Source organism: Muntiacus reevesi, chromosome 6, assembly GCF_963930625.1.
Source record: "Muntiacus reevesi chromosome 6, mMunRee1.1, whole genome shotgun sequence".
NCBI classification, from domain to species: domain Eukaryota; kingdom Metazoa; phylum Chordata; class Mammalia; order Artiodactyla; family Cervidae; genus Muntiacus; species Muntiacus reevesi.
In genome coordinates this window covers 9,270,476-9,286,649 of record NC_089254.1, presented here as the reverse complement: position 1 = coordinate 9,286,649, position 16,174 = coordinate 9,270,476, and the positions used below count along the sequence as shown (strand labels likewise).

Sequence of the window (16,174 nt, the reverse complement as noted above, 5' to 3'; positions counted from 1 at the left end):
CATATAGGCCCTGTGGCTATAAAGGGGAAGTGGGACTTACCAGCTTTGGTTTCCTAGTGACCTTTATTTGATCTGACAATAAGTAGCAACATTTAAAGTTTTGAATAAGCAGGTAGGACAAAGGTGCATAGGAAATATCTAAAGATAATACTCATTTTAAAAAACGCTTTTCACAAAGAGTTGAAGCACTGTCAAACACAAAACAGCCACCTCTGTCACATCAACCATTTCTTGAATCACTATGACAGGTGAAGCACCAATATAAATGAGGCTTAATGACTGGGCTTGTTCTAGGCAAGTCGGCCAAGGGGAGAAAAATCACGAATTAGGCCTTGCTAACAATCTATGCTGGCCAAAAAGCAATAGTGAGAACCCTGGATCAAACAACTGACTGGTTCAGGATTGAGAAAGGATTATGACAAGGCTGTCCATTGTCACCTTGTTTATTTAACTTACACGCAGAGCATGTCATGAGAAATGTCAGGCTGGATGATTTATAAGCTGGAATCAAAATTGCCAGGAGAAATATCAACAACCTCAGATATGAGGATGATACCACTCTAATGGCAGAAAACAAAGAGGAACCAAGGAACCTCTTGATGAGGGGGAAGGAGGAGTGAAAAACCAGTTTAAAAATCAGTATTTAAAAAACTAAGATCATGGCATCTGGCCCCATCACTTCATGGCAAATAGGAAGGGAAAAGGTGGAAGCAGTGATAGATTTCTTCTTCTTGGGCTCTAAAGTCACTGCAGCCATGAAATTAGAAGACAACTGCTTCTTGGCAGGAAAGCTATGACAAACCTAGACAGTGTGTTAAAAAGCAAAGACATCACTTTGCCGACAAAGGTCCATACAGTCAAGACTATGGTCTTTCCAGTAGCCACATAGAGTTGTGAGAGCTGGACCATAAAGGCAGAGTGCCAAAGAATTGAGGCTTTCAAACTGTGGTGCTGGAGAAGACTCTTGAGAGTTCCCTGGACAGCAAGGAGATCAACCCTGAATATTCACTGGAAGGACTGATGCTGAAGCTCCAATACTTTGGCCACCTAGTGTGAAGAGCCAAGTCACTGGAAAAGACCCTGATGCTGGGAAAGACTGAAGGCAGAAGGAGAACAGGGTGACAGAGGATGAGTTGGTTGGATGCCATCACCGATGCAATGGACATGAACTTGGGCAAACTCTGGGAGATGGTGAGGGACAGGGAAGCCTGGGGTGCTGCAGTCCATGGGGTCACAAAGAGTCTGACACGACTTGGTGACTGAACAACAGACCTAACCCATCATTCCTCTCCAAAGTCTATCTCTATTCCAAAGGAGAAAATAAAAAACTCAGCAACTAAGGAAAACATGTGTTATTTATAGTATAAAATTCTTCTAAGATTTGTATTTTTTAAGTTATTTATTTATTCATTTGTATTTGGCCGTGCTGGATCTCTGCTGCTATGTGGGCTTTTCCCCAGCTGCAGTGAGCAGGGGCCCCTCTTCACAGCAGTGTGCAGGATTCTCACTGTGGTGGCTTCTCCTGCGGCGGAGCACGGGCTCTAGAGCACAGGCTCAGTAGTTGTGACACGTGGGCGAAGCTGCTCTGTGGCATGTGGGATCTTCCCAGATCAGAGACTGAACCGCTTTCTCCTTCATTGGCAGGCGGATTCTTTACCACTGAGACACCAGGGAAGCCCAAAGATTTAAATTTTAATGGAGTTCCATTTTTGCATGCTAGGCATCCATTACATAGTATTTTTAAAGTTCTTTATATACTTAAAGTGTACAGGAGTTGCTACATATTGATAATTTTACATATTTAAAATAAGCTTCTATAGTAGGGCATCCTCTTCGTTTTCCTCTCCCAATCTCTGCATAATGCAGGGACCCACTGCAAACTTGTGGGCCAAATCTAGCCTACTGTCTGTTCCTATACAGCCTGCAAACTAAACTTTGTACATTTTTAAATGGTTGAAAACAATCATAAGATTATTTCACGATATGTGGAAATTGTAAGAAACTCAAGTAGGAATGCCCATAAACAGAGCACTACTGGAACACTGCCATGCTCATTTACACACTCTATGGCTGCTTTCACCATACTGCGGCATGGTTGAGCAGGTGTCTAAAGGAGTTACTATTGGGGATTTACCTGGTGGCACAGTGGATAAAAATCCACCTGCCAATGCAGGGAACATGGACTTGATCCCTGGTCGGAGAAGATTCTACATGCCATGCAGTAACTGAGCCCACGAGCTGCAATAAGGTGTAACTTCTGAAGCCCACTGTGCTCTCGGGCCTACGTGCCGCAACTACTGAAGCCTGGGTGCCCTAGAGCCCACACCCCGCAACTTCTGAGCGTGTGTGCCGCAACTACTGAAGCCTGTGTGCTCTAGAGCCCACACCCCGCAACTTCTGAGCCTGCGTGCCACAACTACTGAAGCCTGGGTGCCCTAGAGCCCACACCCCGCAACTTCTGAGCGTGTGTGCCGCAACTACTGAAGCCTGTGTGCTCTAGAGTTCACACACCGCAACTTCTGAGGCTGCGTGCTGCAACTACTGAAGGCTGGGTGCCCTAGAGCCCACACCCCGCAACTTCTGAGGCTGCGTGCCGCAACTACTGAAGGCTGGGTGCCCTAGAGCCCACACCCCGCAACTTCTGAGGCTGCGTGCTGCAACTACTGAAGGCTGGGTGCCCTAGAGCCCACACCCCGCAACTTCTGAGGCTGCGTGCCGCAACTACTGAAGGCTGGGTGCCCTAGAGCCCACACACTGCAACTTCTGAGGCTGCGTGCCGCAACTACTGAAGCCTGAGTGCCCTAGAGCCCGCACCCCACAACTTCTGAGGCTGTGTGCTGCAACTATTGAAGCCTGTGTGCCCTAGAGCCTGCACAGTGCAACTTCTGAGCCTGTGTGCCGCAATTACTGAAGTCTGTGTGCCCTAGAGCCCGCATACCGCAACCTCTGAGGCTGCGTGCTGCAACTATTGAAGCCTGTGTGCTGCAACTATTGAAAACTGTGTGCCCTAGAGCCCACATACTGCAACCTCTGAGGCTGCGTACTGCAGCTACTGAACATGTGTCTAGAGCCTGTGCTCCCCCTCAAGAAGCCCATGCACCATAATGAAGAGTAACCCTGGCTCGCCTCAACTATAGAAAGACCCCACGTGGCAATGAAGCCCTAGCAAAGCCAAAAATAAATAAAATTATTAAAAAAAAATTTAAATTAAATATACACTACCTGGGCTTTCACAGAAAAATGTTTGCTTACCCTTGGAATGATTCTTTGAAATATGAAAAAATTAGAATGAAAGGGACTTTAATTTGCATTAATAAATGTTCAACATATAAGCATTTCTAATTTTCAAACAACTGCAGTCTACTCTTGTGTTAGTTTTATCTCATAAATAATCTGAATGATTAATTAGTCAAACTTCAAATTTTCCTACTTAAGAAAAAGTAGGATTTGATATAAGCATAAATAAGCATCTGTTGTTAGAAGGTGCCCAGAAGAGATAAAAAGAAGGGGCTGGCCAAAATAGGCAAGGAAGAACTATATTCTGCAAATTAGTGGCATGAGTTTGACACACACACAAAAAATAAAACTAAAACATTGCCAAGATAATTCCAGGTATTAAACGTAGATATGGTGGTAATGGTAGCATCATTAATAGGAACAAGGCAGTCCATAAGAGGAGCTAGTGGATAGAGAAGCTTGAGTAGTTTTGGAAGCACTGAATTTGAGAGACCACTCGAAAGTCCATATGAGGAAATCAGCTAGGCAGTAATACAGCATGAGAAACTTCAGGGTGAGCTCTCCATATACACGTATGTGCATGTGTGTATATGTGTGTGTGTGTGTGCGTGTGTGTGTGTATAGATAGATCGGTATATCTGTATCTTATATATAGCCACTGATGCCTTCATACATGCAAGTTTCTAAAAAGACTATGATTAAGAGGTTTCTTATGTTCTGTGTATGTACATGTGTGTGCCCCTTTAGCTTACTACAGAACATAATTATTACAGAGAGAAGGGGAAGTTATAAACATTTTATTTAAATGGTTCAAAATAATGAGCCACAAGAATCTATGTGTTTAAATTAAATGCACATACAAAATTGTCCAATGTTGACTTTATCAACTCTGTCCTTAAATAAACACAGAAAAAAAATCTTCAATAGTTAGAAAAGACCTATTTCCATAGACATTTATAAATAAATCCTTAAGAGTTAAAAAAAAATAGTTTGGCCTTAACCATGGAATAAAATAATCAATTTAACCTTAAAAGCCAGACATTAAAAATGGGATATATTTTACTACAATCACAGATTAACAGAAAAATTAGTGCTAAAGTGTTCTTTTGAGATAACTGTGATAGTTACCTCTTGGATGGTTGGATAGTTTCCTCTTTGATAATCTCAAAGAAGCTGAATGACTGAAGGTCTACAGATAATCACCGTGAGGACCAGGACTAGATACCAGTGCTCTTTACACCATACTATGATAGCTTAATGAAAAAATTAATAAACTTCTGATAATACTCTTTCACTTAGCCCAAACCCTTTATATCACGCTTGGTACCAATAAGCACTATGAATACTAGGAAGACCTTACACAAAGACACTTAAGGACTAATATTCTAAGTACAGTTACAGAGTAGGTTATATATGTCAATGTATTTGCTTTATGTACTAGAACTAGAAAACACAATAAGGCCTCTGGAAATTAGTTAATGTACACTTTCTTGTGAAACTCGGTGTGTTTAATTAACAGTAAACATTATCAAAAGTCATTTAAGACCTGAGGCTGGGTAAATATACAGTCAAGTATATAAAACAGATTTAAAATAGCTTTATATGGGTAAAATGACATGCTAAATCTGTTGATGACAACCAGAATAAATGCAATGAAGGTATTTATAGGGTTCTATTTATGGTTTTTACATTAAGTCAAAGAGCTCTTTTGAATACAGAAAAATGAAAATAGTTATTAAATGGTGTGATTTGAATAATATCATATACTGAAAGATCAAACAGTAAAACATACACATTCACACCAAGCAAATCATCAGGCTTGTCAGTCAGAATAAATCTGGCATTAATTTTCTCCACTGAATAAAAAGTGATATACAAACACAAAAATGTGTTGGCAAAAATACTACATTCACTTTTTGAAAACAATTTAATAAGCCCACCACTGTAAACTTACTTCAAAATCAACAACTACTAAAGCAATGCTTATAGAGAATTTTTGGAAGCAGGATACAAAGCAGCAATTTAAGAGCAATATTATTACTATCAAGAATAAGCTATTTTCTACCCTAGCTCACTTGAAAATTATTAATATGATGCCGATGCAGTCCTGTCAACAAGTCACTACAGCAGTGATTCATTCATAAGAGGTGGGTGTAGAACAAAATATAAAAAACTTGTGTAAAAGCCTCAGGAATTCTGTCAATAGCCTCCTTCCATGCTAAATCCTAGGACATCCTTCTACCACAAAGAGAATCAATGTTAGAAAGCAAAGCTTAAGGTTAGTTTTAAGTCAATGACCGTCACTGGACTTCTCTCATAGCTCAGTTGGTAAAGAATCTGCCTGCAATGAAGGAGACCCTGGTTCGATTCCTGGGCTGGGAAGATCCCTTGGAGAAGGAAATGGCAACCCACTTCAGTGTTCTTGCCTGGAGAATCCTATGGGCAGAGGAGCCTGGCAGGCTACAGTCCTTGGAGTTGCAAAAGTTGGATATGACTTAGCAACTAAACCAACTAATGAAATGACTGTCACTTACTAAGTAGTGGGCAAAGGTGACACAATTCCAAGAGCTGAAATGACTAAGATTCTAAAACATCAGTAAGTATCACAAGCAAGAGCAAAAAACACAAGATCAGATCAGAAGGCTTTCAGAAGTTGAAAACAGCTGACACTTCAGATACACTAAAGAAGTCATATAAATGGCCATAATCTTTTAACATGAGTGAGAAAATGGAGAACTTTCATGGTTTTTTGTATATTTACCAATTTAGAAGTATAGGTTTATACACATGAATAACATTAAGGAAATACTAAAATTTCAGATATATATTTTAACCTTATTAGCATATAATTAATCTGGAAAACTATTTTTCTAATCAAGTCCTACATTTCTGGTAAATGGATACTCTGATTCAATTTATAATGCTCCCCACTGAAACTTAAATATATTTACGCAAAAGAACTTCTAAGAGTTATGTATGGATTGACATGTACATAACTGAGAAAATATAGCTATATAGCAGCGAGGACAGTATAAAGAACAATGATTTCTTAGCTTGGTTAAGACCTTATACAAATGGCTGATTTTATCTAAGCCTGCTGTTAGATATTTATATATATAAATATACATATATAAACATATATATATATAAACATATATATATGAAAAACATAGATGGAAAAATTAAAATACAAGGTACTCAGGTACTTCGGTGCAAATTACACAGAAAAAACCTAGCACATTTTAATATACACATTTTTTAAAGCTCCAATAAATATATTAATTAATACTTATCCCTTGCTGCTGCTTCTTGTTTAGTCAATAAGTTGTGTCCAACTCTGCAACCCCATGGATTATAGCCTGTCAGACTATAGCTTCTTTTACCCATGGGATTTCCCAGGCAAGAATACCAGAGTGTGTTTCCCAATCCTTCTCCAGGGGATCTTCCTGCCCGGGGATCGAACCCAGGTCTCCTTCATTGCAGGCGGATTCTTTTACTGCTGAGCCACCTGGGAAGCTCATATGCTTAGGGAACTGATCAATTCTAGATAATATAGGTAAACGTCCCACTTGTCAAGATTTTCCATATATATACATTCTATAAACTGGCGTCTAAAATCAGTGACAAGTGAAACTTTTGATACCAAAAGTATTACTCTCAATAAGATAGTGTTTGTATGACGACTGCTATCTTCAGGGATATAAGTCAATCTTAAATTGCTTCTGATTTCATTTTATTTCTGAGGATGAATGTTTGTGGGTTTGTTTTCCCTAAAAGAAGAGCTCCTAATTCTTTTAGAACCACAAGAGACAGAAATGACTAGTCAAATTAACTAAGTAAAACAAATATTGATTATTACACATTACCAAGACACAGATTTTACCATGCAGAATGCTAAAGCAAACAAACACACCAAAGTTTTACCTCTACACAGGTTTTCATCCCTGAGGCAGCAGCATAGTGCAGGGGTGTGTTCTTTTTGTTATCAACAGCATCAATAGCTGCTCTCTCATATTCGCCTTGGTCAAGTTTTGCTCCTTTCCATCTTAAAATCATCTGTAGACAATCCGCTCTTCTAAAATCGTCTTCCGCAGGGCGTGCTAAGCGAGGATGAAGGGCTCCTTCTGAGATCATAATTTGAGGTCCCATACACAACAAATGCATAGATGTTTCATTGTGCACATTCCGTTTATTTGGATTTCCATCTCTACCAAAAAGAAAGGTCCTAAAATGGTAAAGAATGAAAATCAGGTTTTTTCTACCTAGAAATAATACATAGGAGATACATTTAAAGCTCTACTACTAAGCTGCTAATCCAGTTTCTACTGAAGCACTGTTTCACAATAGGCTGAATGACTAATTTTTTTTTTTTTTGCTTGTGCTGGGTCTTTGCTGCTGTGTGGGCTTTTCTTTAGTTGCAGAGAGTGAGGGCTCCTCTCTAATAGCGGTGCACAGGCTTCTCACTGCAGTGGCTTCTCCTGCATGAGGGCTTCAGGAGTTGCGGCACATGGGCTCAGTAGTTGCAGCTCCCACACTCTAGAGTATGGGCTCAGCAGCTGTGGTACACGGGCTTAGTTGTTCTTTGGCATGTGGGATCTTCCCAGATCAGGGATCAAACCCGTGTCTTCTGCATTAGGAGGTGGATTCTTTACCACTGAGCCACCAGGGAAGCCCCACTAATTCTTAACATTGTAAAAAGAAACTTCATTCTAGAACACTACTACTAAAAAACCAAAGTTGACTATCATCACTGTATTTGCTAATAAAACAGAAAAAGGCACAGGAAGAAAAAAGAAAGGTAAGGAAAAGTAAAATGAAAGAGAAGGGAAAAGGGAAAGGAGGAAGAAGGAAAGGAACCAAAGGGCCACATAACAGATTGCTGCTGCTGCTGCTGCTAAATCGCTTCAGTCGTGTCCAATTCTGTGCAACCCCACAGACGACAGCCCACCAGGCTCCCCGTCCCTGGGATTCTCCAGGCAAGAACACTGGAGTGGGTTGCCACTTCCTTGTCCAATGCATGAAAGTGAAAAGTGAAAGTAAAGTCGCTCAGTCGTGTCCGACTCTTTGAAACCCCATGGACGGCAGCCTACCAGGCTCCTTCGTCTATGGGATTTCCCAGGCAAGAGTACTGGAGTGGGTTGCCACTGCCTTCTCTGCAAAACGGACTAGTATATCAATTAATATAAATGTCTTAGGTACATTATTAAACATATCCCAGTGATTTATTTTTTTGTTACTGCTCTGCTATATTTTATTTCTCTTGAGTACATATTTACTTAAGAAGGATGCTGACAATATAGGAGAAGCAAGCAATGCCTAAGTCTGGAAGTAAATGTTAAATCTAGGAAAAATTTATCTGAGTTTTCCGTAGCCTTTGAAAGAATAAGGCATATATTTATACAATGTAATACCTTCTTAAGGCAGTAAGCTAGGTGAGTTCTGGAAGACCACGATCTAATTTCAAGGTGGTAGACCTTACCAATGATTATAGATGAGCTGCCTTAACTTCTGCCAGATCCAGATCTGAGCTGTGCCTAGCATCCACTACATCTTTTGGGCTAGGCTCAGTGGATTAACATTTGAGCCAGTTTAGTGGCCATAATAGGAAATGTGTTGGATAAAACCTAGTATAATTCAGTCAGCCTGCACTAAAAAACACAAATATACTATGAAATGGGCATACAGTCCCATATCCAAAGATGAGTCAATTTACTATGGAGGGCTGGTATCACTTGCATTCCTATGTCTAAGGGCAGAAGAGCAATGGGAAGGGAGCAGAAGAGTCAAACACTTAAATCCTAGTTACAATTCAGTTAAAATCTCAATTGTTTTTAGGTTAGTTTTAGCTTAGAACAAGAAAAAACAAAGACAAAACCCTGACCAGAAAGGAGCTAGGATGAACTCTTCAACTTGATGAATGAGCCAAGCTAGAAAGCTCTTATGAGGAAAATGGCTGAGTAAGATGTCCTACGGTGGTTTCCAGATTTTTAGAACAACTCTGGATATTTCCTGCTTTTATCATTCAAGATTCTAGACAGCTCAGCAATACAGCCCTTCAAAACTAGCCTATTAGGCTTCCAGGGTCCACATTCATTTGAGTCATCCTGAAAGTAAAACATGAAGTCTCTGAAGCAGGAACAAATGAAATAGTATAGTAACTAGTCCCTCATACCCCAACTCCTACCACTGGGGTAATGCAGTCTGAGCCAGATCAGACATCATACAGTACATGCACTGGGGTCTGCACTGCAGGGCAATGTGACCAGCAGGCTAGTATCTCCACCCCAAAGAGGTCTATGTCCTAATCCCTTGGACCTGTGAATATGTTATCTTATATAGTAAAAGGAACTTCACAGACATGATTAAATTAAGATTTTTGACATTGGGAAAGTATCCTAGTATCCAGGTGGGCCCAATGTAATTACGAATCCTTAGAGGAGAAAGACAGGAGGGTCAGAATCAGAGACGTTGAAAGATGCTATGCTGCTGTCTTTAAAAACAGTGGAAGGGGCCACAAACCAAGAAGTGCAGGCAGCTTTTAGAAACTGGAAAAGGTAAGGTAAGGGATTCTACCCAAGAGCATGCAGAAGGAATATAACTCTGCCAACACTTTTGAGTTTAATTCAGTGGAACCATTTCAGATTTTTGACCTCCAGAGTTTTAAGATAATACATTTGTGTTGTTTTTAGTCACCAAGTTTGTCGTAATTTGTTAGAGCAACAATAGGAATGAGTCCTAAATATAAGACTGTGGGAAGCCTGTGTAGTAGATCTCCTTCCCTCTGGAGATCAGGGAAGGTGTGAAGAGAAGTAGGGGTTGGCAGTGGGGTGGGGATGGGGGTGGGGGGAGTGTTGTGTGTGTGGAGGGGGAACCTATCCCTGCGTATGAACACTGTTCTAGGGAAGATCTTGGGTTCTTATGCTTTGTAATGTAAAATATGTTTCTGGGCAAAAGATAAGACTATCATCTCTGAATCTTACAATTCAAGGAATGTAAGAATGGTCACAGGTCTCATCCGCTCCTTACCCCCCAGTCAAACAAGTATCTCCTGAGAAGTAAACCTTTGGAGTTCTCAATCTCTACTCAGTCCAAGTTTAACTTTCAAAGCTTGTCTTTGAAGCTCAGGTCCCACGCCCTAATAAAATTTGCTCAGAAAGCCCCATTTTCTCTAAAGGCCTACAGAGCCTTTATGGCCTTCTGACTCCCTCAGTACATGTGTAGGCTCTTTATTGCTTTCTCTGCTATCTGGTTTCCAAGGATCTGACCTAGCCATCTAAACAAACCCAACCTTACTTAGAAGCCTCTTTACACTAAGCTCCCTCCTCCAGTTGCATTGATCATTCCCTTCTTTGTCTTCCTATAACATCCTAATTATATAATCCATTACATCATATCACAGTTACTTTCTTACTTATTTGTCCCTTTCTCCCACTTGGTTTATAGCCTTTTAAGGCAAGGTCTATATCCTATTCTTTCTTGAATCCCCAATATAGTGTCAAACACAGAGGAGACTCTTGCTATAATTTTGATAGATGAACTACTTTGTGCATTACTTTTATGATGAAGATTAGTGATGTGGCATTAGGAATACATTAAAACAGAATTCTAGATCTCTCAAGTCAGTAGCACAGCAGACTGGTCAAGAACACAGTATCTACTGACCAGTACAGACCACCTGGCTACAGTCCTAGTTCTGTAACTTTCTAGGTGTATGATCTTGCATAAAATAGCTAATATATAAATTATACTACGCATGTAACCAATAGAAATATACAGCTAATATATGTATTATATACATAAAACCAACTAATATATGGTTCTGCTTCTTTGACCAAGTAAACCTACTCTTGAAATTTATCCTAAAGGAAACAAAGAATAAAAATGTATAATAATAATGATATTCAATAGAACTGCTATTTTGAACAGAAAAAGTTGTAATCACTTATATGTCTGGTTTTAGGAAAACTGGGAAATATAAATCAGTATTTCTGTACAATAGAAAATTATAAAGTCATTAACAAGTCTATATAAGAATATTGATAGCAAAAATCAGAAGGGATGTGGAATGATTCTAACAGTTGTTTAAGGGAGGCAGCAATGTGAGTAGTTTATTTATATAACCATAATGTTGCTTCATAGTTTAAAAAAAAGGAAAAATATATTTTTCCTAAGTCAACAACTGATGATAAAATTTTCAATGATATTTCCCTGTATTTATAATGGCTGAATTACAGTGAATAACCAAAATTTAAACACTACTCTAAAGATGTGTTCAAGATTAAAATCTCTTCCAAGAGTCATTATTAATAAAAAAGATTTCATTTTCTTAAAAATTTAATTTAGAAGCAAATTATGAAAATTAATTCAGATTCCATAAGATTCTGTACAACAACATAGACTTAGCTTTTCCTATCCCTATTTCCAATATGTCACGTATTTTCTCTTTTAGTTTGTTCAGGAGACCTCAGGTTCTCATCACCATGGAATTTAATACAACTTGGAAGGATGTCAGCTGATATGGAGACCAAGTCTCTCATTACACAATCCTACATCCTCCCCAACAGAGGGAAGAGATAATGTGATAATTTTGCAAACATTCTTATATCCAATCTGTCAGACTCTGATTAATCAAACCAAAGCAAGCTTATTATTCTGAAGTTAAAATATTAAAATAGCTTAATTACATATATTTATTCAGGAAAGATTCTCAAATTTACTAGATACAGTGCTATACCTGCATAAACATTCTGTACTAAAACTGTCAAGCTGGATATTCTACTTTTATTGATTCACATTACTACTTTTATATTATATGCTTAAATTCAAAAGTAGAGTCTTCTTTACTTTACATGAATGAATAAATAGAATTACAAATTCGTAACTGACATGTAAGTTTTAGACAGGGCCCTCGTGTAACTATGCCAGTGATTATGAAGTGTATTTTACTACTTACACACAAGGTTAATTTTTGGATCAGGATAGGAGATAACTGACAGGAAGGTAGAGTAAGGAAAGCATTAACCTGGAAAAAAATTCCTTTCAATTGATCTTAATACCCCATTAAAAGTCATCTGTTTGTCTAGATTCTTTCAGTGTTCATTGTCAGTCAATTTATAACTGCAACCTATAAATCTACATTTACTCTCCACTTCAATATGACCCTATTCAGATCACTGTACTAAAACTACACTCTTTCACATCATCAGGAATTTCCTAAGAGTTAAGTTCTTATCCTCAATTCTTGCTTTAACCTTAAACTGCTAATAAGTCATTTATATCCTGATCTCTTTATTACCTTGGTTTCCCTAACTACCCATCTTTTTAAACAGGTCTATTAATTTTTTTCAGAACAATCTCTTTTACCTATGATGATGGATCTACTTTCCAATCTCCTTAATGGAAGCAAACTCACTTTGTGAGACTATTTTCTTCTCTGTACATCTTCCTTCCTTTCAGATAGTACATCCATTCTTAAAGTCACTTATCTTTCGGTGGTTTCTATGAATACACTTTGTAAACTGTTAACTTTTATTGGAACCCAAATGACAGACAGTGATAGCAGAATCATGGTTTTTCTCAAAGGGCTTCTACTATTATTTCAGTGACAATTCTTAATGCTCTATCACCCTGACTACTACCCTGACCTTTAGACTATATTCTAAATTTTTATGGCTTTCCCTGGTGGCTCAGCTGGTAAAAGAATCTGCCTGCAATGCAGGTGACTTGGGTTTGATCTCTGTGTTGGGAAAATCCCTTGGAGAAGGGAAAAGTTACTCACTCCAGTACTCTGGCCTGGAGAATTACATGGAATGTACAGTCCATGGGGGTCACAAAGAGTCTAGGGCCCATTTCTCTTGACCATTCCATCATTATCTCATATTCAGCTGAGCTCCCCTGAAAATAAGTCTTCCCTGTTACAGTCTCAATTTCTTGTCATAACACTATTATTCCAGTAGTTACTAAGATACACATATACTTTCAGTTCCCTTTACATCTTTCCTTTCGTGCAATATTATTTTTGAGTAGCTGTATTTGTCAGATACTATTATAGAGGTTAGGCATATTGTTAAGAAAACAGATTAAGTACCTGCCCTTACAGTGTGTACACAGCAAGGGAGCTTAGGAAAGAACTGAATTTCAATCCATTTGTAAGAATTTAATAACTCCTGAAATAGAAGAATCAAAAAAGCCCCCCCAAAACTGGAAACTCTATTTTAATTCTCAAAGCTTGATATTAACATATGCTCTGATAAACACGTACTCTAACAAAGATTTTATACATATATATATATATATTTTTTAACCTTTCAAAGAAGTGCCTTTATTTATTTACAGGGTTTAGGAAAGGGGAAAAAAGCTCTAGAAAAAGGAAATTCCAAAATAGATGTCTTCAGCAAGGGTCGGGCGCGGTGACAGGTTCTGACCGGTCCGGGCTGTAAGTCTTGCTCTTGCCAGCGGTCACTTCCAGGTTGTGAGGACGGTCCTCCCGGGATCTCTCAATCGTCTCCCTCTGGGCCCCAGCGACTGGCCCGGCGGGCTCCTCAGCTCTCGATCAGCCCCGTCGCCCTGCACCAGCTCCTCGTCGTACAGGATTTCATAATTGCCGAGGACTTCCTTTGGGGGTGACTTGTTCCATTTACAGTCTGGCATTTCACCGTCAGGGCCCGCGATGTTGAGGGTGTCGTCGATCAGGCTGTACTTCAGGATTCGGTCGCTGGCAGTGCTGGAGGTGAGGGACGGGGACGCGTTTACCTCCATCAGCCAGGGCTTCAGTTTGTCGTCGATGGTGATGTCTTAGCCATAGCACTCAAAGCAGTGCTTGTCGCTGTTCCTCACGGGCGCCGCGGCCTTCAGAGGCTGCACGATGATCCAGCGGAGCTCCTCAAACAGCTTGCTGGAGCTCTCCAGGTTAGAGAGTGCCGCGGGTGCTCTCCAGGTAGGGCCTGGTAGTTCACGGTCCACGTGCCCCCGTGGATGTGGTTGTAGTCCTCCCCGTGTTTCTGAATGGCGACACTGGTGAGGTGGACAAACATGCTGTCCAGCTCACTGGTGCTTGGGGTATATTTCACTGCGCAGAAGCGGCAAAATCCAAGTTTATACATGTAGCAGCGCACCGGGCAGTGCGTAGACATCAGACGTACAAGCGCAGGTCGAGCTCACTGCCACCGATTAGTAACGGGCTGTTAATGTACAGAGATCACGTAGGCTTCCCTGGTGGACTGAGTCATGAACAAAGATGTTTTGCTGTCCCGGGACCACTTCTTGATCTGTGAGAGGTTGCTGATCAGGAAGATGACCTTTCCCTGGGCTTTGCCACAGGGTTTCACAATCCAGGTACTCGGGGGGCTTTTCCGGACTCCTCCACGAACAGGTTGTAGTCGGCGGGCAGCAAGTAGGTGACGAGGACAAGGTCCAGGTAGAGGTACATCCCGCTTTCGTCCTTCTCCGCCAGCGGGCTCCCTTCCTTCTCCAGCTCCTTCCTATATCTCAGGTCCTTCCGCATCAGCTCATAGCGGTTCGGGAAATGGTTGACTATTTGACCATCCGAGAGCCGGTAGCCAGTTTCGACACTAAAGATATTGCAGATGGTCTGCACGCTCATCCAGTAGAAATTCCAGTCCTCGTTTTCTGTCACTTGGACCCATCCTATCTTCTCAAAGTTAGTTATCAGCACCGACTTCTTGATGTCAGTGACCCACTTCACTTTTCCTACCATAATCCATAGGTATTTATGGAGCCAACAGGAACGTCCGATTTCTCTTCAGTCTCCCTGACTGTTGCCTTGGGTTCTTACCTGACGTCAGATTGTTTCCCTGTGACTTTCTCTGTGGGCGCAGAGCGCTGAGAAGCGCCTGGGAGCGCGAAGCACAGCAGCCCGTGCCGCGGCCCGGCCCTGCCTCCAGCCCCACTCGGCGATCACCGGAGGACACAGTCCACTTCCCCAGCGTGGAACGGCCCTCCGCGCTCTACTTCCGGGGCGGCTGGGATTTTATATTTTATTTATACCAAAAGACAGGCCCCTTTCATATTCTAGGAAGCACAAGAAGTTATCCTATAAAATCTAAGGAACAAGCACACTAATTTCCCATTTTATACATGCCTATCCAAACTAGAACATGTGGACTCCAAAGTCCAAACAGTGCTTTTGCTACATTAAGTAGTAACTATTTATGAATATGGATTTAGTTTCCCATGAAAGAAGCACTGTGGTATGGTATAATGTATACACACAGCATTTAGGTTCAGAGAGATACAGATGCAAACTAGCTCCTAAACTAAACTGCCCTTCTTTTACCATATTACTATGCCTAAGAAGAGGGGAAAGTTGCGCCTGCTGTTGCAGGTACTATAAAGCTAAAGGAAATGGGGATTAAGTCAAGGCCTTATTGCAATTTACTTTATGGCTACTAAAGTATATTGTCTTGGCTAGGTATACTCCTTTGTCCACCCATATATGTCAAGTGTTAGGAATTTAGCCAAGCTGAGTCAGAGTCTATACCAAAGTTGGCAGGCAAGTATGCCAGGTTACATGAAGCAGCATGAGAAGATAATGGCCATCAACTTGTTAACAAGTTTAGAAAAAAATACAGTAAAACATTTGAAGCTATCTAAAACACAAACAGTTAAAACAGAGCCAGTACTTCATTAATGCTGATATGTGCTGTTTATCCTTATTCTACTGAATGCACGACATAGTGTTAATTCAGCTCAGTCACTCAGTCGTGTCTGACTCTTTGCGACCCCATGAACAGCAGCACGCCAGGCCTTCCTGTCCATCACCAACTCCCAGAATTTACTCAAATTCATGTCCACTGAGTCAGTGATGCCATCCAGCCATCTCATCCTCTGTCATCCCCTTCTCCTCCCTCCTTCAATCTTCCCAGCATCAGGGGCTCTTCAAATCAGCCAGTTCTTTGCATCAGGTGGCCAAAACATT

General features: G+C 40.5%; 1 protein-coding gene and 1 pseudogene across 4 annotated transcripts in view; both read right to left on the bottom strand.

Moving 5' to 3' along the window:
- ANKIB1 (ankyrin repeat and IBR domain containing 1) overlaps positions 1-16,174 on the bottom strand; it is a 155,148-nt gene that overhangs the window by 73,137 nt on the left and 65,837 nt on the right. For 3 of the 4 annotated variants that reach the window (XM_065938579.1, XM_065938580.1, XM_065938578.1), the window contains one exon: positions 7,162-7,462. The exons of the other annotated variant lie outside the window; for it this stretch is intronic. In XM_065938579.1, coding sequence (XP_065794651.1) covers positions 7,162-7,462 — 301 coding nt within the window. The remainder of the gene's footprint in view (positions 1-7,161; positions 7,463-16,174) is intronic. 4 annotated transcript variants of the gene reach the window in all.
- LOC136171134 (polyglutamylase complex subunit TTLL1 pseudogene) lies at positions 13,696-15,014 on the bottom strand (annotated as a pseudogene).